At 38.7% G+C, this 27,397-nt stretch overlaps 1 protein-coding gene across 1 annotated transcript in view; it reads left to right on the forward strand.

The window, feature by feature from the left end:
* The first annotated feature begins 712 nt into the window (after window positions 1-712).
* The window catches only part of LOC134673418 (alanine--tRNA ligase, mitochondrial), a 33,316-nt gene continuing 6,631 nt past the window's right edge, over window positions 713-27,397 (forward strand). The window contains exons 1-11 of the mRNA XM_063531404.1: window positions 713-1,061; window positions 2,103-2,276; window positions 2,865-3,010; window positions 5,282-5,437; window positions 17,660-17,804; window positions 18,959-19,092; window positions 20,119-20,304; window positions 22,204-22,321; window positions 23,364-24,166; window positions 25,127-25,270; window positions 26,160-26,286. Coding sequence (XP_063387474.1) covers window positions 867-1,061; window positions 2,103-2,276; window positions 2,865-3,010; window positions 5,282-5,437; window positions 17,660-17,804; window positions 18,959-19,092; window positions 20,119-20,304; window positions 22,204-22,321; window positions 23,364-24,166; window positions 25,127-25,270; window positions 26,160-26,286 — 2,328 coding nt within the window. The 5' untranslated portion in view covers window positions 713-866. The remainder of the gene's footprint in view (window positions 1,062-2,102; window positions 2,277-2,864; window positions 3,011-5,281; window positions 5,438-17,659; window positions 17,805-18,958; window positions 19,093-20,118; window positions 20,305-22,203; window positions 22,322-23,363; window positions 24,167-25,126; window positions 25,271-26,159; window positions 26,287-27,397) is intronic.

Here is a 27,397-nt window from a genome sequence, read left to right on the forward strand (position 1 = left end):
TGCCCGCAATTTGCGCACTTGGATTTTCGCGGTTATAGCCCGCGTTGACGTGTATTTAAGTAGTTGCCGTTCCATTAAATCGTAGTGGCACACTGTTTTTTGAAGCATTGACAGTAGTTTAACATCGGTATTTTTTCGTATCCAATTATACCGATTGACCAACTATACGACATGTATACGAAAATAATTTTATTATACGAATTTCGTAGCCTATTATACGATCTGGCAGCCCTGTACGTGTCCCAAAGTAAAGTGTCAATTAGTAAATTTTTAACACCGATTGTATACATTTAAATGGGAAGTAATTGTTACGAAATACCACTGGCAAAGGTACACGTGTACCGTTTTTAATGAAGTTGCGATCTTCGAAGAGTTACTCGTAGTATTTTGCTGAAAAAACAATTTCTGGAATAAATCCATTTACAGCACAGCACAGCTGTCAACTTGGCAGCCATCAAATTTTACGTTTCAGTTTACGAAGAACGACTAAAAAAATACAATATATTGGTATGAAAAGATAATAGTTGACAGTGTACAATAGTTCTTTTATCAATAATATTAATAAGAAATTTAATACATTTATATTTTATATTAAGAAATAAAAAATCTTGTAAATGGTATTTTAGTTTGCTTGTTTTCTTCTTTATTTTTTTTCGTCGTCTGACAATGTCAATGTCAGTTTAGTATTTTACTGTCTATGCGTGATTCCGAATCTATTATTTTTTTACATTTACGTAAACAAAAGTGGCTAAACTAGACCGATTTTCATCTATGTATCTTAAAATGCATTGAGATCGAGGAATCTGTATTATTTTTATCATTTTCTTGTGCGATTAAAACTGAGAAGAACAGTATAACCTATAAGAATGTTACGAATACCGGTTCGAAGCAGAGTTGGACTTGAAAAGTCGCTGGTTCGTATGAAGTCGTCGAGCAGCTTTATACGAAGCACTTTTATCGACTATTTTGTCCATGATCACGGCCATAAGCATGTAAAATCAAGCTCAGTGGTGCCTCTGTGCGACCCCTCGGTGCCCTTCGTGAATGCTGGCATGAATCAGGTAAACAACACATATAAATATTATATTATTTATATTCCAGAATAGAAGACCATCACTATTACTGATTGCCTTTGGTAGTTCCCTATCATTGACGTATATCTAAAGACTGTTATTTAAAATTTATATATATGTATATATTTAAAGAAGGACTGGCCCTACGGGCAATAAGAATGGACCATGAATGGTGTGCCTCTGCTACAACGCGATAGTTGATAAGTTCGCATCATGCGTGTGATTGGTCACAACTAGTTGCAGCTGCATAATTGACAAAAATTCAGGATATGTCAGTGACTGTAAAAATGCTAAAATGGAAATGGGCTGGACATATGGCAAGGGAAGGTAAAAATAAGTGGGATAAAGAAGTAGCGGAATGGTATCCTAGAGATGGAAAAAGGAGAGAAGGGAGACCAATAATGAGGTGGTCGGATGACATCAAGAAGCATGCGGGACCAAATTGGATAGGGACGGCAAGGGATAGAGAGCTGTGGAGAGAGCTGGGGAAGACCTATGCCAAAAAGGCAGAATGAAATAATTATTAAAAAGCAATGACATTAAAAATTATTTATTTAACTTATAGTTCATTTTTTTAGCATAGAAAGAACTTGCAAGAAGGTAAGCGATCTTGACATGTCTTTTAATTGAAAAACGCTTTTTAAAAATCAATAACTGTTACTTATGAAAGCAGAAGAATATAAATTATCGTATTAGATTCATAATTGTTACATATTTGCCGTAACTTATTTATAAAATGTGTTTTTCAAGTAACAACAAAAAAAACGAACTATAAAAAATATTAAAACTAATTGATATAAATGAAATTTGAATTTATTTAAATGTAATATGTACTGAAATTTAATTTTTTGGTCAATAATGGCTATTCTATTCTATTCTAATTGACTCGAATTTGTGAGTGACACCGCTGAACAAGTACTATTTTATATTGCCCGTAAGACCCATCCTTAGATATCCCCTATGGTTTTCAATGAGCTATGATACAATTAAAAAAGCTTAAATCATTAGTCAAAGCTTGATCTTTTTCAGTTTAAAGGTGTGTTCCTCGGTCGAGTGGAGCCTCCATGCCTTCGTGCTGTCAACTCTCAGAAGTGTGTCCGCGTTGGAGGGAAACACAATGATCTGGAAGTGGTCGGCTCTGACGGACACCATCATACCTTCTTTGAGATGCTTGGAAACTGGTCCTTTGGGGACTATCATAAGGTATGATTTGGAATAACAAACCACAATTTGTGAGCCACATGTTACTTTTATGGTACAACTGGGTCTCTTGTAGTTTCCCAAAACTTACGTGTCCCTCCTAAAAAATCCTATTTAAAGTGTATACACTATACATATTATTATATATAATTATATATAGGCCAACAAAATATTGACAAAAGGGATAGTCCCTTTCGGCTATTTGGGGTTGTCAAAATTCAAGTCATTATCTGTGGCCGTGCATGTAAAATGAAGTCAAGTTGTGTCAACCCTAATAATTGCTTGGAGCAATGCTGAGCCAAATGGAGCTGAGAATGCCTAAAAGAAGGAGTGTCACAGGTTTGAGCTTTAGTTTTGGAATAGAATAATGATGACAAAAAAAATATCTTCTTCCTCACGTTATCCCGGCATTTTGCCACGGCTCATCGGAGCCTGGGGTCCGCTTGATAACTAATCCCATGATTTGATGTAGGCACTAGTTTTGACTAAAAAATAATGCAGCTCAAAAACCAAAACCTAGACATTTCAAAAGTCATTTGTTCCAAATTTCCTAAATGTCTTTTTTCCAAAAGCCGTTTTTATAATTTCCAGAAAGAAGCATGTAAAATGGCATGGGATCTGCTCCTGGGCCCGTACCGGTTCAAGCCGGAAGACCTGGTGGTGACATACTTCGAGGGTGATCCTATCATTTGCATCACGGAGGACAGGGAGTGCAGGGACATTTGGAAAGCCCTAGGGTAAGGCTTTTACACTTGTTTGATGCTTAGAGTAAATGTAAGAATTGTTTTTACAGTACATATGGAGCTACTTTACTGCACTAGTGCGATAATTAGCACATTACGTAACTATGTCGAAAAATTAAAGGTTGATAGGTACTGTAAAACGTTGTACGATACATGTGCGAATAGGTATTTCGCAACTCGTGTCTATTAACACTCCCTAGCTCCCTACCGTCGTGTATTAATTTATAGCCACTCGTTTCGAATTTCCTATTTTTCGCACTTGTATCGTAATATACTATTACAGTTATGTTATGAATTGCGGTTCATCCACGTATTACGTCACAGCCAGAGATGTGAAAAATACTTTATAAAAAGTATTTAAATACAAAAATCAAATACTTCCTTGATATACTATTTCAAATGCAAAATACAAAATAGTTTTTGAATTTGTATTTAAATACAAAATACGAAATAGGTATTATCAAAATACTTTTTAAAAATACTCGTACAAACACTTTGCGATAAAAGGTACTCTGAGTAGTGAATACCTAGTCCTTGAGTTGGTTGCCTGGCTTAGCGACCTCAAGGCCATACTCTGATTGTCCTTCTTTGTGCATGCCATACGACTAAATAAGTCTGAATTAAAAAGTATTACTCGGAATTTCCGAGTTAAAAAGACTCTCTTTATTCTTTGAAATCAATCCTCTATTCTATCTAAAGTGCAAATTTCTAGTTGTTTGCTCATATTAAGTAGGATGTATGGATGATGGTTTTTAACGGCCAACTTTTAAAGCATTAATTTGTGATGTTTTACAGCTAGTATAATACTGTGATAAAAACCTCTCGTTTGTGTTTCACCAGAGCAGAAAAGTTTGTTCTCCTCTCGTGCCTTTAAACCCTCGCAACAATCAACATTCCATTTTTTTAACCACTCGATACGCTTGTGGTCATGTGCGGCGTTACTAAACAGATTAAAACAGTACCATGTTAAAAGAATGAGAGAGTATCCAGGATTGTAAATCAGAAGAGATTGTAACTCCTACCTACATAACCTACTACCTACTATAAAGTATTTTGTATTTTGAAAATAGAAAATAGGTAGGTCCCAAAAACTATTTCAAATCAAATACAAAATAGTTTTCTTCAAAAGGTATTTAAATACAAAATACAAAATAGGTATTTTGCATTTTGTTCTTGCATTTTAAATACAAGTACACATCTCTGGTCACAGCAACAGGGTGGGGAGGGCTTCATGCCATGTGTGACAGTATGTATTAAAGACCTGTCTTTTTTGTATGAAAAAATCAAGTCTTATGTGCTCTAACTGTAATACACAATACACATTATTGGGTTAACGGAGGCCAATGTAAGGCAGCTGTTCCTACAAGCCATGTTGCTTGCTCCTTCTAATGCATAACTGCATCTCTTAGATTAGTCTACCTCAGCCCAACATGTGTTCAGGTCACAGGGTATATTCAGCAGTAGAAATTCCTATGCAGGCAGTGTATGCAGGTGAGTATAGAATAAATAAAACCGAATATGTGCGGGTTGGACTCGCCCACCGAGGGTTCCGTACTTTTTAGTATTTGTTGTTATAGTGGCAAATACATCATTTGTGAGAATTTCAACTGTCTAGCTATTACGGTTCACGGACGTGTAAGTACTTTTATTAAAATATTCAAGTTTTTATGAAATGGTTCTCAACTGTTTTATTACTATTAAATACGGCCAAATAGTAAATAGCTAATTACCTAATCAAACCAGGCAATATTATAATAATATTCATATTCATAATAATAAGAAAATGAAAACACTTTCAATGGCAGCTAATGCATATATTTATATTTTATTCAGACCAAATCATGCATATTTATACGATTTTAATTTTATTCCTACAGCCTTAAACAATGCTTGTATGTTTCAAAACACATTCTTATTTTTATACTGGCTTATTTCATAGTGACCTTTATAATTATCTCTATATTTAAGAGGCTATATTGTACACTTATATATACATACTCAACATAAAAAAATGGAATTATTACATAACATAAGAACCAGTGAAATAAAACTATTGAAACGGATTATATCGCGTACTTATATTGAATTCATACTACATCCCGACGTTTCATGAGTACACCGAAGACAATATTATAAGAACCAGTCTTAACTTAGTTTATGCATTAGCCTAGATTTTTTAGATAAGGCTAAAAATCCCTTGAAAAATCTGAGATTTTCCCTATATCTGATAGTTACGGATTTTCATTTAAATAATCTGTCTTTTAGCGTCCAGGCCAGCAGGCTCAAAGCCCTTGGGACGGCAGACAACTTCTGGGAGATGGGCACCACTGGGCCCTGCGGACCCTGCACTGAAATACACTATGTCAACCCGGATGGCAGCCTTACGGAGATATGGAATATTGTGTTCATACAGTGCAACAGGTTAGTAATTAGCAGAGATATATATAACTCCGTATAAGATAAATAAAGGCTAAGAAAAAAACGTTCCTCGAAAATCAAGAAAAAGTCATTCTCGAATAGATGGCGCACACACCTTTGGCCTATTCTCAGCTAGACACCGTTTGATATTTAACAATTTTAACACATATCAAGAACATGGGTCAGTATGGAATAATAAAAATTAAAAATCATTTATACGTTAACATATTTGATACATTTTCAATTTTATTTTAAGTTTTAATCGTGTCGATAGATGGCAGTAAATGTACCGTGACTACAAAATTTACTTTGGCAATAGCCCTCTATACTATCTATTCTCTTTGGTATTAGGATTAGTGGTTCGCGAAGCTAAGCTGCGTGACCCCCATAGTACAGTAGCAGCAGAAGTTGCTAAGCGGACCAGGTGTTCAGTATGCGGTTGACTCGACTTTATTGTTAAGAGAATAAGAGCGTGTCAAGGTAATTTTGAACACCTCGCCCGCTTAGCAACTTCTGCTGCTGACTGTACCGCCATTGCGAATCCGCGTACGAGAAGAATGTACTAAAAAAACCACACATTTTACCACTTTGGAAGTGTCTCTCGCGCAAACTATTCAGTTTAGAAAAAGAAAATATATTAGAAACCTCAATATCATTTTTGAAGACCTATCCATAGACACCCCACAAGTATGGGTTTGATGAAAAAAAAATTTTGAGTTTCAGTTCTAAGTATGGGGAACCCCCAAAATTTATTGTTCTTTTTCTATTTTTGTGTGAAAATCTTAATGCGGTTCACAGAATACATCTACATACTTACCAAGTTTCAACAGTATAGTTTTTATAGTTTCGGAAAAAAGTGGCTGTGACATACACGGACAGACAGACGGACAGACATGACGAATCTATAAGGGTTCCGTTTTTTGCCATTTGGCTACGGAACCCTAAAAACGGCAAAAAAATCAGCACGTTTGTTGTATGAGAGCCCCACTTAAATATATATTTTATTCTGTTTGTAATAGTATTTGTTGTTATAGCGGCAACAGAAATACATTATCTGTGAAGATTTCAACTGTTACGGTTCATGAGGTACAGCCTGGTGACAGACAGATAGACAGACGGACAGTGGAGTCTTAGTAATAGGGTCCCATTTTTACCCTTTAGGTACGGAACCCTAAAAATTATCTTAAAAAGTAATAGTGGTTCCATGACTTAACGGACCCAAATTCTCTGCCAAATTGAATAAAAATCCAAATACTTACCCCCTTTTTGCTTCGTAGAGCGTTGTCTCTTTCTCTCTTGACGTCTCCAATTGTCTCTTTCTAAATACCGATGTGCAATGTATATCGCCGGGTACTGTACTAAAGTTGACAAGCCGATAATAATCGTTTGTCCCTTTCCGTATTGGTATGATGGCCGTAATTTCACTACTAGGTATAAGGAGCATGCTGCGTCATACAGTCATAACCATCCAGAAAAATACAATTTTGCAAAGCACTTATTTTATTAAATACAGGCCACACTTTATCTGAGAATCATTCTTTTGATATTTTACATGTTTGCGGAAAAGGATTGCGTTTGAGTGTTCTGGAACAACTGGATATAGGTGGATGATTCTTAACGAACAATTGAATGTTGCGTCATCGCCGTTAGTACCAATTTTTCCATCTCACTCACACTTGCACAGTAGGGGGGGGGGGGGAGTGGTCAAGGTATAAATATGGGTGTACCCTTGTTTTGCCGACAAACTTTTCATCGAATATTATTTCATCGACAACGATTCATCGAAACGTTAGTACTAGTAATATTGTTTGGCGTTATTTTGTTTCATATACTATTTATTTCAATTTTTCTTACTGCGTAGAAATACTATTCATCGAATATTACTTGATCGCTGATTCGTTTCAAATTATTTTAACTGGCACAACTACTCAACATTGCAATTCATTTGTTCGACGTATTACTTTAATATATTTTTCTGTTGTAACAATTTTAGGTTTCGGTTAGGTTAGAACTGCGACCCCACACAGAAACGAACGGCTATCAAAGTCATTTTAGGTTAGGTTAGAACTGCGACCCCACACAGAAACGAACGGCTTTAAAAGTAGGTTTAGGTTAGGTTAGAACTGCAACCCCACACAGAAACGAACGGCTTTCAAAGTGGGTTTAGGTTAGGTTTGAACTGCCACCCCACACAGAAACGAACGGCTTTCAAAGTAGGTTTAGGTTAGGTTAGAACTGCGACCCCACACAGAAACTAACGGCTTTCAAAGTAGGTTTAGGTTAGGTTAGAACTGCGACCCCAAACAGAAACGAACGGCTATCAAAGTGGGTATAGGTTAGGTTAGAACTGCGACCCCACACAGAAAAGAATGGCTTTTAAAGTAGGTTTAGGTTAGGTTAGAACTGCAACCCCACACAAAAACGAACGGCTTTCAAAGTAGGTTTAGATTAGGTTAGAACTGCGACTCCACACAGAAACGAACGGCTATCAAAGTAGGTTTAGGTTAGGTTAGAACTGCGACCCCACACAGAAACTAACGGCTTTCAAAGTAGGTTTAGGTTAGGTTAAAACTGCGACCCCACACAGAAACTAACGGCTTTCAAAGTAGGTTTAGGTTAGGTTAGAACTGCGACCCCAAACAGAAACGAACGGCTATCAAAGTCAAATATTACATATTGTAATAATATTATGCGTAATAAATTTTATTAAATGCAATCCAAAATGAAATAAGAAAACCCGTAAAGAAATACCACGATATAAACTATAGACATGCGCGAAACAGTGCTTCGAAAAGTGATGCTATATCACATCACTTTTCCGAACACGTAATGACGTAATGAGATATCACATCACTCATCATTCGAAACATGACCCGAACGTGAAACAGCGCTCGGGCGCGCGCGAGACGGCCACATTACAGCTATCTCTTACAGCGCATACAGCACTCTAGTGATGCTAGGGCGTCTCGTATCCGTATCGGCGATCGATCTATTTATTACGCGTTGCGTTTTGTCACCTTTATGTGAAAGATTTTGTGTTAGTTCTTATAAATTATAAAATAATGTAATTATGTAATATGTATGTAAGTTTCGGAGGTAGATAATTGCCTATGGAGGTTCCCGATATGGCGAGTATTCTATAACAATGCGTACATTTTGCTCGCTTTGGGTCTGTCTCTGTAAAGTAGTTCGTTTATAGCCATTTTTTTTAAATAGGTCAATCAAGTTAAAGTCGCCAAGAGTCCGTAAAAAAGCGATTACTCACCAGCACTAATACATTATCAGAATGTTGCCATAACGAAACTATTATTTACACTTTTCACAATTTAATTTAACTATACTCGTATTTGCAACTTAGTTCAATCAGTCTTTATAAACATCTCGAATTTCTACAGTCAGTCTCGATATGCACTAATTCACAATTAAATTAAAGGATAAACAAGTATTAACTCGTACTTAGTTTGCCGCGAACCGCGAAAGTCAAGCAAACTATCAAACATTTCACAACAATAATAAATAATAAACGGTTTTCGTCAAATTCAAAATCGCAAATAAATTACTCCATTTGACCGCGTCCTTCTTGTATTATATGAAAACATTTAAGCTCTACGCGGACGCATTAGAGTTTTAAATCTATTGCAGAAAATCATATTCGTAAAAATATGAGTGAGTGACAACTTAAACCGCGGCGATCGGCCGAGCGGACCTATCCGAATGGTTCCGAAGATAGCCGAAAGCATCGCAGAGCGAGAGCGAGCGAGCACTGAGTGCGAGTGCGAGCGAGATAACAAAGCAATGATGGCATGGCATGGCGAACAAACATGACACTATCACAAGTGACATTACACATTACGCGCTCCGTGCGTAGACTTGAACTGACCGTTCATATCGGCGAGTCAATGTATTTGGAATTGAATCCAATTCGCGCGCTTCGGCCGGTCGTTGGCGCTCGCGCGCTCGGTGCAGCTCGCGTGATGCGTGATGTTTGAAGTACTGGTTGATTTCGCGGAGAGATACGTAATGCCATATTACGTGTACGAGAGATATCTCATTTGTGATATTACGAGCATTACTTACACATGTCTAATAAACTATATACGAAATAACTCGAGTGCCAATTAAAAGTCCCAGATTTAAATTTACTAGTATCAATTCTTCGACGCAGTGACTTGTCGATGAAATGAAAATACTTGAAACGTTGTCTTCGAAATAACATTCGATGAAATATCTGTCGGCAATTCAAAGGTGAACCATAAATATGGCCGACTATTCTAGACCAGTGTTGCCAACTTGGCATAAATGATGCCAGATCTGGCATATTTTCACTCGCTTTGGCACCAAAATATTCCATTTAGCATCTGGCATATTTTTTAGCATAATTTAGTCTAAGCCAAGGTTGCACCAAATTGGCAGCAACAATATGCAGCATCGCCTTATGTGGTTCATATTTTCATATGAATTTTAACTTTCGTGGACGGATGGACGTCGACGGACTATATAAAGTTGGTCAAGCATTTCTTGTCAGTAGAAAAAGGCATCATACATTTGAAAAATGTATGAGTTTTGAGTGTCTAATTTCAAGTGAATAAATTTTGGCATAATGTAGACAATAGTCTAGCCTTTTTTCAAAATTCGAGTTGGCAACACTGTTCTAGACAGGTCTTTCCGTTGCCGGGCGTCAGACCGTTAACAACTCCTGAGGATGCCTCGTAGAGAGGCGAAACACGTGTCGAGTATGGTTATTTTGGTGGCGGTTTGTTATATTTATTTTTGCGGTGGGAGAGCGGTGTCATTAATTGCAGGTAAAAAATACGCAAATAAGTATAACGGGTTAGCACTGATTGACTTAGCACGTTATCTTTTCGTAGAATAGCAAAGTAACAATTTTGGTTTTTAGAGGGCGTTTTTACAACTATAGTTCGTTTTTTAGGGTTCCGTACCCAAAGGGTAAAACGGGACCCTATTACTAAGACTTCGCTGTCCGTCCGTCCGTCCGTCCGTCCGTCCGTCCGTCTGTCACCAGGCTGTATCCCACGAACTGTGATAGCTAGACAGTTGAAATTTTCACAGATGATGTATTTCTGTTGCCGCTATAACAACAAATACTAAAAACACAATAAAATAAAGATTTAAATGGGGCTCCCATACAACAAACGTGATTTTTGACCAAAGTTAAGCAACGTCGGGAGTGGTCAGTACTTGGATGGGTGACCGTTTTTTTTTTGCTGTTTTTCGTTTTTTTTTTGCATTATGGTACGGAACCCTTCGTGCGCGAGTTCGACTCGCACTTGCCCAGTTTTTTTAGCATTAGAAAGAACTTGCAAGAAGGTAAGCGATCTTGACATGACTTTTAATTGAAAAACGCTTTTTATAAATCAAAAACTTATGAAAGGCAGAAGAGTATAAATGATCGTATTAGATTCATAATGGTTACATATTTGCCGTAACTTAGTTTTAAAATGTGTTTTTCAATTAAAAGACACATCAAGATTGTTTACCTTATTTCTAATGCAAAAAAAACGGTAATATAAGGTTAAGAAATAAAACACAGTGTGACATAAGTTTACTCGTGTTATGATAAGTAAACTTATGTCTTGTGTTTTATTCTCTCTGCATAACTCGTTGTTGTACTATATCGTAGGTAGAGGGCGGGGTTACAACTAGTTCTATTATAAGGTTAACAAATAAAACACAGTGTGACATAAGTTTACTCGTGTTATGACAAGTAAACTTATGTCTTGTGTTTTATTCTCTCTGCATAACTCGTTGTTGTACTATATCGTAGGTAGAGGGCGGTGTTACGACTATAGTTCTATTATAAGGTTAACAAATAAAACACAGTGTGACATGCGTTTACTTGTCAAAACACACGCACATGTCCTCGCTGTAGCAGTACCCCGTGTTGCGTCCCGTTCTCTCCCAGCACGCGGTCTCTGCATAACTCGTTGTTGTACTATATTGTAGGTAGAGGGCGGTGTTACAACTAGTTCTATTATAAGGTTAACAAATAAAACACAGTGTGACATGCGTTTACTTGTCAAAACACACGCACATGTCCGAGTTGTAGCAGTACCCCGTGTTGCGTCTCATTCTATTCCAGCACGCTTCACGGCAGGCGTGCTCTGTGCAGAACTCGTCGTTGTAGCGTATTGGCAGGTGAGAGCCGTCGGAGGTCGTCGCGAAGTCGGCTGGGGAAAAGAAATATTTTTAACGGGCTAGGTACAGTCACCGGCAATAATATGTTACTCTTCTAAGCAGTGGCGTAGCTAGCATGGGTGGCACCCGGTGCGGAAATTGTGGGTGTCACCCCAAAATTCAATCAAACTTGTAAAATATATTTAATAAAAAGAGTAATTGTAATTTTTGTTAAATAGCTCAGGATTTACTCCATCGCTTTCTTTTTACGAATTTTTATAGGTGGCACTACTAATGTTCACGGTCGGTTGTCACCCCTAAATGGGTGACACCCGGGGCGGACCGCCCCCGCCGCCCCCCCCCCCTAGCTACGCCACTGCTTCTAAGGCCTCAAAAATATGTGACACGCTCTTATGGCTCTACAAATAAGTTCGCGTCACATATTTTTGCGGCCTTCAAAGTGTAACTTATTATTGCAGGTGACTGTACCTCGCCCACATTGTTAACTGTCCATTGGTGGACCTTATTACAAAAGGAATAAGGTCCACCGGAGGACAGTTAAGGGTGTACTAAAACCGGCTTTTATTTCATCGACATGATGTTAACTTACAAACACGTTTTTGTGTTATGTATTAGACTTACTAAATCATTCTACTACGTAAAACGTAGCGTTTTAAAAAGTGTATTTTTAAGTTTTGGGAAATCATACGATTTATTGGGTTGAGTTGCCACTTGATCATTCGGCAACTTTTTAGGAATTTTGATACCTAATTACCTATATCGACTTTAGGTATTTCGTGCAGGTATATCGACATTATAGGTAATTCGTTCAGGAGGTATATAAACTTTAGATATTTCGTTCGATAGGTTTAACAGTTTTAAGTATTTCATCCATTTAATTAGGTAAATCAACATAAGGTACATTGTTCATTTTTTAGTTATATCCGCTTTACGTGTATCGTCCATTAGGCATATCAGCTGTAGGTGCTTCGTGCATTAGGTATATCGGCTGTAGGTAAAGCGAGCATTAGGTAAATCGTGTATTCAGTGGCGTAGCTAGGGGGGGGGGGGGGGGGGGCGGCAGGGGCGGTCCGCCCCGGGTGTCACCGACCGTAAACATTAGTAGTGCCACCTATAAAAATTCGTAAAAAGAAAGCGATGTAAATCCTGAGCTATTTAACAAAAATTATAAATACTCTTTTTAAATATATTTTACAATTTTGATTGAATTTTGGGGTGACACCCACAATTTCCGCACCGGGTGCCAACCATGCTAGCTACGCCACTGCGTGTATTATGTGTTTTATGCATTAGGTAATTTGAGCTTAGGTATTATAAACTTAGATCAGTCAATTTTTAGGTAAAATGATCGATACCTTCTATAGGTAATTTAAAAATAGGTGAATCAAGCATAGGCATAGAATTAAATAATAGTACTAGCTACAGAAGACTCACTCACTAACAAAACGCGTCTGTTACGATCAGGACAGATATGGCACACCCGGTATGTGTTGGTATAGTTAGCAGCAGACAAGATACCCGCCGGCTTCGAAATTTCGAAGTTTCTCTTTTTGTTACCATGTTTTTTTCTGATTTTGACGTAATTAGGAGATTTATTTTATTAAAAAGGGTCTTATTGTGATTGTCTTTAGATACACTAGTGGCCATAATTGATTTTATGGTGTATTAAATCATTAAAATGGAAATTGGATAGAGCTTGATTTTCCCTACATTTGATATGTCTAAGTCCCAAGGAGTTTTGTTTTAAAAAGCTTACAAAGATTATTTAAATAAATATCTTACGTATTTTCTGTCCTTGGCTTTTCATCGCACATGACACCAATGTTAGCGTAATAATAACAAGAATGCTCGTCATTACGGTGTTTGCTGTAATAAGTACGGTTTCGTTTGATCTTAATACATGTAATAAATTCGTAAGACTAAACACGGAAAGATGGTAGCTACTAGAGATGCCCCGAATAGTGAATTTGGCCGAATACCGAATATTCTGCCCCTCTCTCGGCCGAATACCGAATATTCGGCATGACATGCGAACATTTTGAGTCAATTATTATGAAAATTGTTCGCCAACAAAGCACAACGTTTGATATGATATATTTTTAATTAATGAATGTAGGTAGAGTCAATCAAATCAGACCCATGATAAAAATAAAATATTTTGTAATCAACAAATTCTCAAAAACGTACCTACCTTCGTGTCTAACTATTTTCCAAGAATACATTTTAAATATTAGATATACCTAGTTTTTGGGTATTTTTAGGGTTCCGTACCTCAAAAGGAAAAAAGGAACCCTTATAGGATCACTCCTGTTTCTGTCTGTCTATCTGTCCGTCTGTCACAGCCTATTTTCTCCGAAACTACTGGACCAATTAATTTAAAATTTGGTACATATATGTAAGTTTGTGACCCAAAGATGGACATGTAACGTAAACAAATAAATTTTAAAAATGGAGGCCACTTTTGGGGGGTAAATGAGAAAATTAAAAAATAACGTTTTTCAAACTATATTGTGTTACATATCAAATGAAAGAGCTCATTGTAACAATATCAAATATTTTTTTTTTATAATTTAAGGATAAACAATGTAGAAGTTAATCAAGAAAATAGGCAAAAAATGACCCCCCCCCCCCTCTTTATCTCAGCAACTACTGGGTCTAAAATTATGAAAAAAATACACTAAATACTTCTTTACCTATAGATGATAGGAAAACCTATTAAAAATATGCAGTCAAGCGTGAGTCGGACTAATTACTTCGTTTTTGATCCGACCCCTGTGGGTTTTTTTAAAGGCAATTCACTAGCGTTTCACATATAAAAAATACATTGTTAAAAATTGGGTGATGTGCGGAACCCTTGGAACGCGAGTTCGACTCGCACTTGGCCGGTTTTTTTGTGTAATTTTTCTTTTTAGGGAGATGCAACAGATATTCGGTATTCGGCTGAATAGCAGGCAACATTCGGCCGAATACCGAATATTCGGCGAAATGGAAGAATAGGCCGAATACCGAATAGTTGCCAAATATTCGTGGCATCTCTAGTAGCTACCCACTGTTAATCATACGGCGCATTTTTTAACAATACTCACTGTAGACAATTGATTTGCAATAGGTAATAATTTCAATTTCGATTGGTTATCTATTATCCGTGGCCTTTTCCACGCCGCTGGATTTCAACTACCAGATAATGTCAGATAAATATATAGATTGAGGTACGCCACTGAAAGTGAAATCTAAACTAAAAGTCAAAGAGCCAGTAAAATCTATTTTTCCGGTTCCCGAGATACAGGCTGTGCCTAGTTTGGGGCCGATGGATAATAGCTTGCATTTTATAATCTAATTTTATGCTAAGTTCAATCTGTGATGTCAATTGTAAAAATAATTGGTCAATAAATGAACGAACGAGAACGAATAAGACTTAAGGCGAGCTTATATATTACGATGAGATTCAGCCATTGACGTCTCCTTTTTAACCGACTTCCATTTCATAGAAGGAGGAGGTTCTGTATTCGGCTGTGGCTATTTTTTTTTTTTTTTTCTATGTACGTTCACCGATTACTCCGACATCCGTAGTCCGATTTGAGTAATTCTTTTTTTGTTTGAAAGGAGCTACCTCCGAGTTGGTCCCATTTTAATTTGGCTCTGTTCTGATGATGGGATCCATGAGGAATTGAGGGAACTCCTCAATTTTTAAAGGCACATGCATGGTGATTTGGGTGTTTTCTTAAGCAAGTCGAGCATTTTCTCCCGAAAACCACCACTTTGATGAAGTAGACCTGATGATGATGATTGTTTTGATGATAATGATGATGATTTTAAATGTAGTATGTTCAGCGATTACTCCGGCACCTGTGATCCGATTTGAGTAAATCTTTTTTTGTTTGGAAGGAGTTGCCTCCTAGGTGTTTCCATATTATTTTTGGTTCTGGTCTGATGATGGAATCCATGAGGAATTGAGGGAACTCCTCAGTTTTTAAAGGCACGTGTAAAGTGATTTCGGTGTTTTCTAAAGTAACTCGAGCATTTGCTTCCGAACACCGCCAATTTGATGTAGTGCAAGTGTAGCCTTACCACGAGTTTGACATTGACATATTCGCTAAGTTAGCGACGCTGATCGGGGGGGTTGAGGGATTGGGTCAGTGGCGGGGCGGAGGATGGATTTAGTGTAGTGACAGGAATTATAATTCGTCGAGACGGACTCGAGAAAATTCCTGATTACATATTTATTAAAGTAGATACACGAATTTAGTGTTAATCATGATGTCGTTTTTCATTCATGCGTCGCGCTCTTAACAATGCGTTAAAACTAAAAATGGAAAAATAAAAAACTTTTTACAAAAAAAAGAAAACCGACTTCAAAAAGGATCAAATAAAATATTATCCTTTTTAAGTCTATGCGTTACCAACTGATATGTTTGAAGTCGGTGCCAAGCCAAGTAGTAACAATACCCGTCAAAAATAATCAGCTTTATGACTATAAATCCCATTAGAACTGTACTAATAACTAATTATAAATGTGTTAGTAATTCTGTCTGCCTCTTTGTCGCCTTTTCATGGCTAAACAACTGAACCGCTTTAGGTGAAATTTGGCAAGAAAGTAAATTCCTTGAATTGTTTTATATTTTGAAATGTAGTCCTCTGAATAAGGGACGGGAAATAACTTCAGTCCCAATCCCACGCTTGCGTGCCGACAAACATGGTACGGACTGTGCCAAGAAGGTTTGATCGTGTGTTCTTAGGTACATTCGACGTCAAAAATATGTTTACACTTTTGCACCTTACTCCTTTGTTATAAGACGAAAAGTGTAAACATATTTTTAACGTCGACGGTACCTACAGAAAGTACGTTCATTGTCGTCGTGTAAGGCAATCCAACGTAGGTACATCCTTATCGAATCGCACCAAAATCATGGTATGCTTCAAAAGTTGGCTTGGCACCGACTTCAAACATATCAGTTGGTAACGCATAGACTTAAAAAGGATAATATTTTATTTGATCCTTTTTGAAGTCGGTTTTCTTTTTTTTGTAAAAAGTTTTTATTTAGAAGTACAGTCAGCATCTCCAAGATAGTGACGGACAGTCGCCAAATATATCGTAACACGTGTGACAACGAAACTTGGCTACTTTGACTCTGACTGTACCTACTTGAACATATAGCTATTTTTATAAGCATACGGATACCTCGAATTCAGTCAATAGCCGGGCCCACACAGTGGGAGTATACGCGCGAGGCAATTTCCTCGCGCACAAAACGGCCACTGTAGACAATGACAGAAAATTTAACTAACAAAAACTTGTTATTTAACTGTACATGGAATAAAATAGAGATGCCACGAATATTCGGGAACTATTCGGTATTCGGTTACTTTGCCGAATATTCGGTATTCGGCCGAATGTTACCTACTATTCGGCCGAATACCGCATATCTGTTGCATCTACCTAAAAAGAAAAATTACACAAAAAATAGCCATAAACTAGGTATATTTCTTATTTAAAATCTATTATTGAATAGTAGCTACATACGAAGGCACGTTTTTGAGCATTTGTTGATTACAAAATATTTTATTTTTATCATGAGTCTGATTTGATTGACTCTAACTACATTCGTTAATTTTGTTCAACATACAAATATAAATCTTAGCAAATGTTGCGCTTTATTGGCCAACAGTTTTCATAATAATTGTGACTCAAAATGTTCGCATGTCGTGCCGAATGTTCGGTCGCCGAATATTCGGTATTCTGCCAAATTCAGTATTCGAGGCATCTCTAGGATAAAATAATTTAAATAAATTTTCGGTTACTGAGGAAGTTAAAGTGACGTCACAAAGTTGGGGAGTCTCCCCTCCCCCTTGTCACAACATGTCACATTTTCTTGGCCACCTCCCCCCCTAAACGTGTGATGTAATTAATGGATGGCCCCTAACCTCTTCAAAACGGCCAGTGTAGACGTATCTCGGCGCGCGCGAGGCACGTCTACACTGGCCGTTTTGTGCGCGAGGAAATTGCCTCGCGCGTATACTCGCTCTGTGTGGACCTAGCTAATGGCTTGATCTACCGTGGTTTATTTGCAGGGAAGCCGATGGTTCAGTGAAGCCGCTCCGCAAGCACCACGTGGACACGGGCATGGGTCTCGAGCGGGCCACGGCCCTCATTCAAGGCGCCAAGTCCAACTACGATACGGACTTATTCCAGCCCCTTATGAAGGCGATTGAGCAGGTAACACTGGCGTAGGTCTGAAATGGTCTAGATACTACTAGATACTAAAACAACACGTCGATTGGCCAATTTCGTAAACGATCATCCCGGTTTTCTATTACCATTTTTGCATTACTATGCTGCCAGATCGGTCGGAAAAATTGGGGCAATAGGCATGTTGACATGCATCGCGAATATATAACATGTTATGTTTTTACCATAGCAGGGAATATTAGAATGCTGAAAATCATATTTTGCAAGTGTAAATATGCGTAATAAATTAATTAAAAATAATCAAAAGTATTTAAAATCATGCCCAGTATCACGTGACTGTAAACGCCAATCGGAGCGCGTGACGTCATGACATGAGAAACACCACAGACAAGTCGCCAAACCTGACCGTAATCCATACGACACCACCAAAGAGTTTGGATGTTCAAAAACTGTATGTATTTTTTGTTTCGACAATAGATATTTATTACGTACAAAAAATATTATTACATGACATAAAGTATGTATATATTTATTTGTTCTTAAATAAATAAAATGTTATATAATACGATATTTAACCAAAATCTTTTTAATAATTTGGCTGAATGGAACTATCATTGTCAATGGATGTTCACAAACTGTATGTATTTTTTATTTTGACAATAAATATTTATTACGTACAAAAAATATTATTACATGACATAAAGTATTTATTTATTGGTTCTTAAATAAATAAAATGTTATATAATACGATATTTAACCAAAATCTTTTTAATAATTTGGCTGAATGGAACTATCAATAAATGACAGAAAAACAGGGCAAAAAGAAATAAACAGCAAATATTTACATAAGCTTTTCACATGATGATGAGCGCGACGAAAGGGGTAAAACGGTTGTTTTTAAGTGCATCTGAACCGAACTTAGACGAAACTAATGATCTGACCGACTAGCCGACTAATCGGCCATTCTAGCGCCGATTAGTCGGCTAGTCGGCCAAATCAATAGTCGGTACATCACTAATTTTAATTACACAAACACGGCGCGCGAACTCGACGCATGCAATTTTAGTTACATTGCGGACTGTTGGTTACGTCTAATTCAATCGACCGATCAAAACCCGCAATGTAATGAAACTCGCATGGTCTAAATGAGCCCTTACGCTGACATGTTCTGTTGTCGGTAGAACAGCCCGGGTGCGCCGCGCTACACGGGGCAGTTCGGCGCGGAGGCGCAACTGGACGACGCGTTCCGCCGCCTCGCCGACCACGCGCGCATGCTCGCCGTCTGCCTCGCGGACGGCGCCTTCCCGAATACCAAGTAAAATTCTTCTTCTTCCTCGCGCTATCCTGACAATTTGCCACGGCTCATGGGAGCCTGGGGTCCGCTTGCCAACTAATCCCAGGAATTGACGTAGGCACTAGTTTTTACGAAAGCGACTGCCATCTGACCTTCCAACCCAGAGGGGAAAACTGGGCCTTATTGGAATCAGCCCGGTTACCTCACGATGTTTTCCTTCACCGAAAAGCGACTGGTAAATATCAAATGATATTTCGTACATACTCGTAAGTTCCGAAAAATTCATTGGTCGAGCCAGGGTTTGAATCCGCGACCTCCGGATTGCAAGTCGCACACTCTTACTGCTAGGCTACCAGCGCTTCCTTCTACTTCCTGGCTACCTCCCGAATACCAAGTGAAGTTTTTAAAAAAAATCACTTTTTTTTTATTTATTTTTTATTATGAATGGGCTTACTCATGGCCACAGACTAGCCGAGGCGTAGACTAGGCGTGGGCGTAGGCGTAGCCGAGGTGGAGGGGTTTAAAAAGCCGTTGCCTATTGTTTCAATCTAACGTCTTTTTGTACTGATAGGAGTAGGACAGTAGGTAGGCGGTAAATTTTTTTTCGATATTAAACTTTCGTGAGACATATTTTGAATTGTTTATACGTCAACATTTTTTTGTTTGTTTTATGATCGTCTGGCTAGTTAGATATTGTAAGTAGATACATTTTCTTTTATAAGATCTATTTCCAAGTTTGTACACAGTGGCACTGTTCTTTAGGTTATTTTTTACCATAGGCATGAAATGTACGATGTCTGCTGATTATATCATTTATTTATTTAGGAACTTTTAATCTTAAGATTACGCCAGTCCTTCCGGACCTTTAATCTAAATCAATATTTAGATAAACAGCGGATGCTTAGCGAACAATCGGGTGATGTGCGATCAATGTGACAAAATCAATATTTTATTGTCTTTGTCTAAATGTACAAAAACAAATAGCACATCGAAAATATCACAATGAAATTCTAACTAACATAAGAACATAACCCCTTTTTTTTCCAGCCTAAACTTAAAACAGATAATGCGCACGTCCCTAAAGATAGCCACAGACATATTCGGCAACCATCGGCTCGTGCGCATATTGTACGACGAAGTAGCTTCCACACTTGGGCACGCGTACCCAGAGCTGGAGTCGAGAGCGAAGGACGCCAAGCTGATTATAGAGCACGAGGAACAGGCTTACAAGAGGTTAGTGTGTATCCATAGACAGCAGACAGTTATACGACGAAGTAGCTTCCACACTTGGGCACGCGTACCCAGAGCTGGAGTCGAGAGCGAAGGACGCCAAGCTGATTATAGAGCATGAGGAACAGGCTTACAAGAGGTTAGTGTGGTGTGTATCCATAGACAGCAGACAGTTATACGATGAAGTAGCTTCCACACTTGGGCACGCGTACCCAGAGCTGGAGTCGAGAGCGAAGGACGCCAAGCCGATTATAGAGCATGAGGAACAGGCTTACAAGAGGTTAGTGTGGTGTGTATCCATAGACAGCAGACAGTTATACGATGAAGTAGCTTCCACACTTGGCCACGCGTACCCAGAGCTGGAGTCGAGAGCGAAGGACGCCAAGCTGATTATAGAGCATGAGGAACAGGCTTACAAGAGGTTAGTGTGGTGTGTATCCATAGACAGCAGACAGTTATACGATGAAGTAGCTTCCACACTTGGGCACGCGTACCCAGAGCTGGAGTCGAGAGCGAAGGACGCCAAGCTGATTATAGAGCATGAGGAACAGGCTTACAAGAGGTTAGTGTGGTGTGTATCCATAGACAGCAGACAGTTATACGATGAAGTAGCTTCCACACTTGGGCACGCGTGCCCAGAGCTGGAGTTAAGAGCGAAGGACGCCAAGCTGATTATAGACCATGAGGAACAGGCTTATAAGAGGTTAGTGTGGTGATAAGGTTACAGTAGAAATTTGTGTTTTACGTGTCACAAAAATTCGGTAATATCATTCACTTGAGTGGTCTCACACCTCTAAGCACCACTTGCCACCATCCCACTAACCCGCGATCAAAAAGTTTAACCTGGACTTATCATGGATACCGGTACAATTTGATACTGGGTTAACGGTCGTGTATGGAGTATTGCAGCCACCTGTGGGATGGCTCAGCTAAATACCAACTCGCCGCTTTGGACTCAGTGGAGCGCAGAGCCAGGAGGATGATTGGCGACAAGAAGCTAACGGCTAAGCTTCAGTCTTTGGCCCATCGGCGGAAAGTCGCCAGCCTGTCGGTATTCTACAGGCTGCACTTCGGGGAGTGTGCCCAAGAGCTACACGAGCTTATTCCACCGTCCCCATTCTACCATCGGACTTTTAGACGCACGGCCGGTTTCCATCCTTACATGGTAGATATTCCACCAATTCGCACGAAGCGCTTTGCTTCTACTTTTCTTATGCGCACTGCCAAGGAATGGAATTCCCTGCCGGCGTCTATATTTCCGTGTTCTTATAACCCGGCAACCTTCAAATCAAGAGTGAACAGGCACCTTCTGGGCGAGCTCGCTCCATCGTAGGCCACGTCTACGCCTCGGCTAGTCTGTGGCCATGAGTAAGCCCATTCATAATAAAAAAAAAAAAAACGGTTTAACCACTTAACCCCGGGTTAGTGGAATGGTGCAAGTGGCAAAGTAAATTTTTTGTCTTTTGTCTTTAACAACATACTTTAGTAAGTAAGTATATATATATTTGAACCTCATAAATTAACCTAATCAATATTTAATCTATTTATTTATTATAGTTAATGTTATATAATTTTATTAATTAACTAATTTAATTTGTTGTAATGTATTATTTTGTTGTGTGTGTTTGTATGATCCCAGATGGTCGTAATAAATGATAATTTATTATTTATTTATAATTATATGTTGGGACCCGGGTATGTCCTTAAACTACGTCCAAGACCACCGGTGGACGGACAGCAGCGTCCCTCAAATTCAGTGTACTCGACTGCGATCGCCAAGCCGCCTGCCAAGCGTGGCGATTATGGCATGCACCCCCCAAAGGGGGAGGCCTATGTTCAGCAGTGGACGTCTTATGGCTGAGATGATGATGATGATGATGATGATGATGATGTTGTTTTCAGATTGCGGTCAGAGCTGGTGAAGAAGTGGCGAGATCTGCTGTCGCAGCACCCGGAGGCCGAGGCTATGATAGACGTGGAGATGGCCGGGTTTCCACGAGGCTATACGGAGTTTAAGGAAGTATGTTTTTGTTTTTAAGTGTAATGTTTCTTTTCTGTCTTTTTAGCCGCTTGTTGTCTGATAGATAAATATTTTCGTAGAACATAGAATAGACAGGCGTGGCTCACTCCGCGATTTCGTCGCTTTGCTACAGGTAGCTAAAAGTACATCCGTTCCACCCCAATTTTGGGGAATGGAATAAGCCGCGCGTGACGCTGTCGCCACCTAGCGGCCATATCTGTGCTGATCGTAACAGACGCGTTTTCTTAGAGAGTGAGTCTTCTGTACCTAGTAGGCTAGTACTATTATTTATTCTGTGCTATAGACGAAAGACATCATAAAAGGAACATTCGCCTATCAAAATTAAATTATGAAAGTATCTTTTTAAGTTACTATTTTGTTATATAAACTTATGATAGTTATGATTTGTTTTTCATTTTAATATTATAATCGAAGTTTTATTATCTGTAAATCAAGTGACGGCCATCTTTTTTGCATGAGGACGTCACTATATCAGAAACAAGTGTTCAATTTGCACTTCACAATTGACGTTTCTTTTCTTGGTTACGGTCCTGATATTATGACGTCACAAGGTCACAAGAATGGCGGCTGACTTTTTGGCGCCGACATTTTTCGTTTTTTCAGTCAGCTTTGCATATACCGATGTTATTTTCATGAAATAAGAATGCCAGTTGTATATCAAAGCTATAAGAACATTTAAAGATCAGTGTTGGCCGAAACGTTAATGCAATTGAAAATGTTGGCCATTAACCATTTTAAATTGAATTGTAAACTGTAATCGTCCGTTACGGTTTAAGGTTCAATTTATAATGGTTAATGATAATGGCCAACATTTTCAATTGCATTAACGTTTTGGCCAACACTGTTAAAGATATTTGTATAAATTTTAGAATAGCCTCCACTGGAGTGGACGCATCTTAAAAGCGTTCTCAATAGAGAATAACGCTGGTTCGACTTATTTTTCTCTTGTAATAAATTCTTGTGTTGACAGTAGCAATTCAAAGCACTGTTGAATGTGTCAATATCTAATTTTCTTTTTCAGGTCATGGCCAAGCAAACCTCACCCGTAATACCAGGGGAGTTAGTATTCAAACTGTATGACACCCACGGCTTTCAAGAGGACGTGATCGAACGCATCGCCAAACTAAACAACGTCACCATAGACAAACAAGGCTTCTGGAAGCTTCTTCAACAACACAAGACACGACACAAGACCGCCATACAAGAACAAACCGCCAGCAGAGCGCAAAAGTTCGAGAAGGCCATAGAAAATCTTAAAAAAGATAACATCACCTCAACCAACGACTCATATAAATACAAATACTCGATAAAAGATAATAAAATCCAATTTGAACCTCTTAAAACTAAAGTAGCAGCAATTTTAAACGAAGAAGGCGAATGGATAGACTTTTTAGAGCCATCCGAAAATGAACCTTATTACCTAATAACTAAAGACACTAATTTCTATTGCGAGGAAGGCGGGCAGATCGCGGATTCAGGCGTTATTCATATAAACAATAGAGTTCATTTGAAAGTGGAAAGTGTTTTTAAAATCCGCGATTTCGTGTTCCATAAAGGCAGTTTCACAATAACGGATCCCATAGACAATGATTTCGGTTATGATAGTGAAGTGTTATTAGAAATAGATAATGAGAAACGTGTTAATGTGATGAGGAATCATACGGCAGTGCATTTATTGAATGCGGCGGTTAGGAAAGTGTTGCCGGATAGTGTGGTGTGTCAGACCGGGTCTAGTGTTATTGATAAGGGGTTGTCTTTAAATTTGTCGGTTTATGGACAACGGCTGACGCAGGATGTGATGATGCGAGCGCAGGAGTTGATCCGGTGAGTTATCTAGTTCCTTTTGTGATTCCTATGGGTGTTAGTTTTAGTAGATAACTTGGTTTTTATGGTTCCGTACCCAAAGGGTAAAACGGGACCCTATTACTAAGACTTCGCTGTCCGTCCGTCCGTCCGTCCGTCCGTCTGTCACCAGGCTGTATCTCACGAACCGTGATAGCTAGACAGTTGAAATTTTCACAGATGACGTATTTCTGTTGCCGCTATAACAACAAATACTAAAAACAGAATAAAATAAAGATTTAAGTGGGGCTCCCATACAACAAACGTGATTTTTGACCAAAGTTAAGCAACGTCGGGCGGGGTCAGTACTTGGATGGGTGACCGTTTTCTTTTTGAATTTTTTCCGTTTTTTTTTTTGCTTTATGGTACGGAACCCTTCGTGCGCGAGTCCGACTCGCACTTGCCCGGTTTTTATCACCTAGCACCCTCCTTACCATCACAGTGCTTTTACCACCTTCCAACCAAATGGTGAATAAGGCCTTACTCGGATATTCGGTATTAGTCTGTGTAATTTGGGTACTTCACGATATCTACCTTTTCTGAACCGCTCCTGGTATAATATATCAAATATGTTATAGAATAGAACATAAGTTCCAAAAAACTAGCAGAATTAGGGTCCGAACTGTTGACCTTCGATTTGGAACCGCACGCCTTAATGGCTACCAGCGGTAACTATAAAGATGATAAATAATGTTTACAGTACACATGGTGCTACTTTTCCGCACTAGTGCGGGAATAAACACTTTTCGTGCCCATGTCGAAAATTTAAAGGGCCATAATATATGTACTGTAAAACGTTGTACGATACACGTGCGAATATCTATGTAATTCGCAACTCATGTCGATATAAAACACTCCCTTCGGTCGTGATTTAATTTATCACCACTCGTTGCGAATTTCCTACTTTCCGCACTTATATCCTAAATAACTATCTTTCAACAGTGAATCAATTCAGGCCAACACGCCAGTGGAATCCCGTGTGATAGACAGTCTGCAGCTAAACGAGTCCATACTAACGGTTCCCGGAGAGAGCTACCCAGAAACCGGGTTGCGTGTAGTAGAAGCTGGCGGGCCGCTCCCTTCCAAGTAAGTTTTAATAGTTATTTAAAGTTTTAAGTTTTAATGTGTATTTCTCATCCAAAATCATCATTTAAAAGTCAATTCTACCAGCAAACATAAGAAACAACTCGAAATTTGGATTTGATCACTTTGCCTTACATGTGAATAAAATGCAACTTTGCTATCAGTTTTTGAAGTGCAAAGTAAGAATTTCCGAGCTGGTGTGGTGAAAAGTTTATTAAGTTCTAAGCATCGGTCGCCTGGTGAGAAAGGTAGGATAGAATCCTAAAAATACAATTACTCTGTCAGATTATGAAGAAATATTACACAAAAAAACGGCCAAGTGCGAGTCGGACTCGCGCACGAAGGGTTCCGTACCATTACGCAAATAACGGCAAAACACGTTTGTTGTATGCGGGAGCACCACATCAATATTTATTATATTCTATTTTTTAAGTTTTTGTTGTTATAGCGGCAACAGAAATACACCATCTGTGAAATTTTCAACAGCCTAGCTATCACGGTTCATGAGATACAGCCTGGTGACAGACAGACAGACAGACGGACGGACGGACAGCGGAGTCTTAGTAATTGAGTCCCGTTATTACCCTTTGGGTACGGAACCGTAAAAAGTACATATAGTCGCATCAAACTAAGTCTGCAACGGATTTGATAGCCCACGCAGTGTAAGTGTTATGTATACGTCATAATTTCATAGAAGTTTGACGTTTAAAATGACACTTGCACTGCGTGGGCTATCAAAATCGCTGCAGACTTTTTACGGTCTGATACTGACTATAGCAGTAAGGCACGACTTTGTAAACAGTGAAGACTTCACCTATCAAATATTAAGCATGAATGGTTTGGTTATTATTCTATCATGTTCTCTTTTCCAACATTTTCTATTTGTTCTCAGAGAGCTATGTTGCGGTACGCACGTCCCATCCACGGGTCATATCGGCGAGCTGTGTATAACACTAGTAAAAGCTGCTGGAGGCACCTCGCCAAACATCCATGCCATCACCGGTCCGAGAGCTACTGAGGTACTTCTAGTTATACTCAAGGAAAACTAAGCTGTTGTTTGGCATTGTACAGTCGCCATCATATATATCGGAGCGTACAAGGTGCTCACAAATATTTGAGCACGCCTCTATTGTCAGGGCATTAGAGTGCATGTTCAGATGTTGTGAACACCTTGGGCGCTCCGATATATATGATGGCGACTGTACTAAAATTACAGAAGAATTCAGGGGGCAGCATAAGAGCCGTCAGATTTTTGGCGCGAGGCGTAAATGTCGTGTATGCTTCCGATGTAGCCCACAAGATGGCAGAGCCTACTATGCACAAGGAAACGTACCGACGAAAATGATAGATTGGAGCACTTGCTTTGCCAATGTACATGTGCACATATGTTTCCGATTCAGGCCACAAGATGGCAGTCCCTATAAAATAGAAGAAATTAAACAAATTCCATAATAAATTGTTGCCATGTTTAAGCATTTTACGTCAAAAATGTGACAGTTACGTTGTTAGGTACGCAGGTAGTGGTGCCCTCAATAATTTTCTACAATCTCTTGTCGAAGTATAAGTTGGCTACTTGAACTGACATTTTATTATTTGGAATATAAAAATTACAGTTGAACTAGATTGTACTGTAAAAACAAACGCTTGAAAACCTATTAACCGCGTTTAATTCAGTTGTCTAAATTGTGGCTAAATAATAATGTACACGCTTAGAGCATTTACTGGAGACGCCTTGGCTGTCATTTTCTGTACAGGACAGTCTGCCGATATTTGCGGGGGAGGGGCACGTCAAATGTATGGCTATTTGTACGTAACGTACATATATCCATGTCAGATAAACGTCAGTGCATACAAAATTTTGCACAATTGTGCAAGGTTTTCGGCAGAGCTCTTAAAGGCGACTCCAGTTATTAAATGCTATAAGTGTACACATAACCAAATACGAAGACGTATATGGTTATTTGTCCATCATAGCTACATACTATACGCTTTTGTTTGTCATTCATCGTTACTTCTGTCCTACTCATTTCCTCAAAGGTTAACTGGAAGAGATCCCATTCAGGGATAAGTTCGCCTTTGTTGTATTTAATTGACTCTGTAACTGTGTTTCTCGTGTTTATATTTCTATGT

This window comes from Cydia fagiglandana, chromosome 18, assembly GCF_963556715.1.
Source record: "Cydia fagiglandana chromosome 18, ilCydFagi1.1, whole genome shotgun sequence".
NCBI classification, from domain to species: Eukaryota; Metazoa; Arthropoda; class Insecta; order Lepidoptera; family Tortricidae; genus Cydia; species Cydia fagiglandana.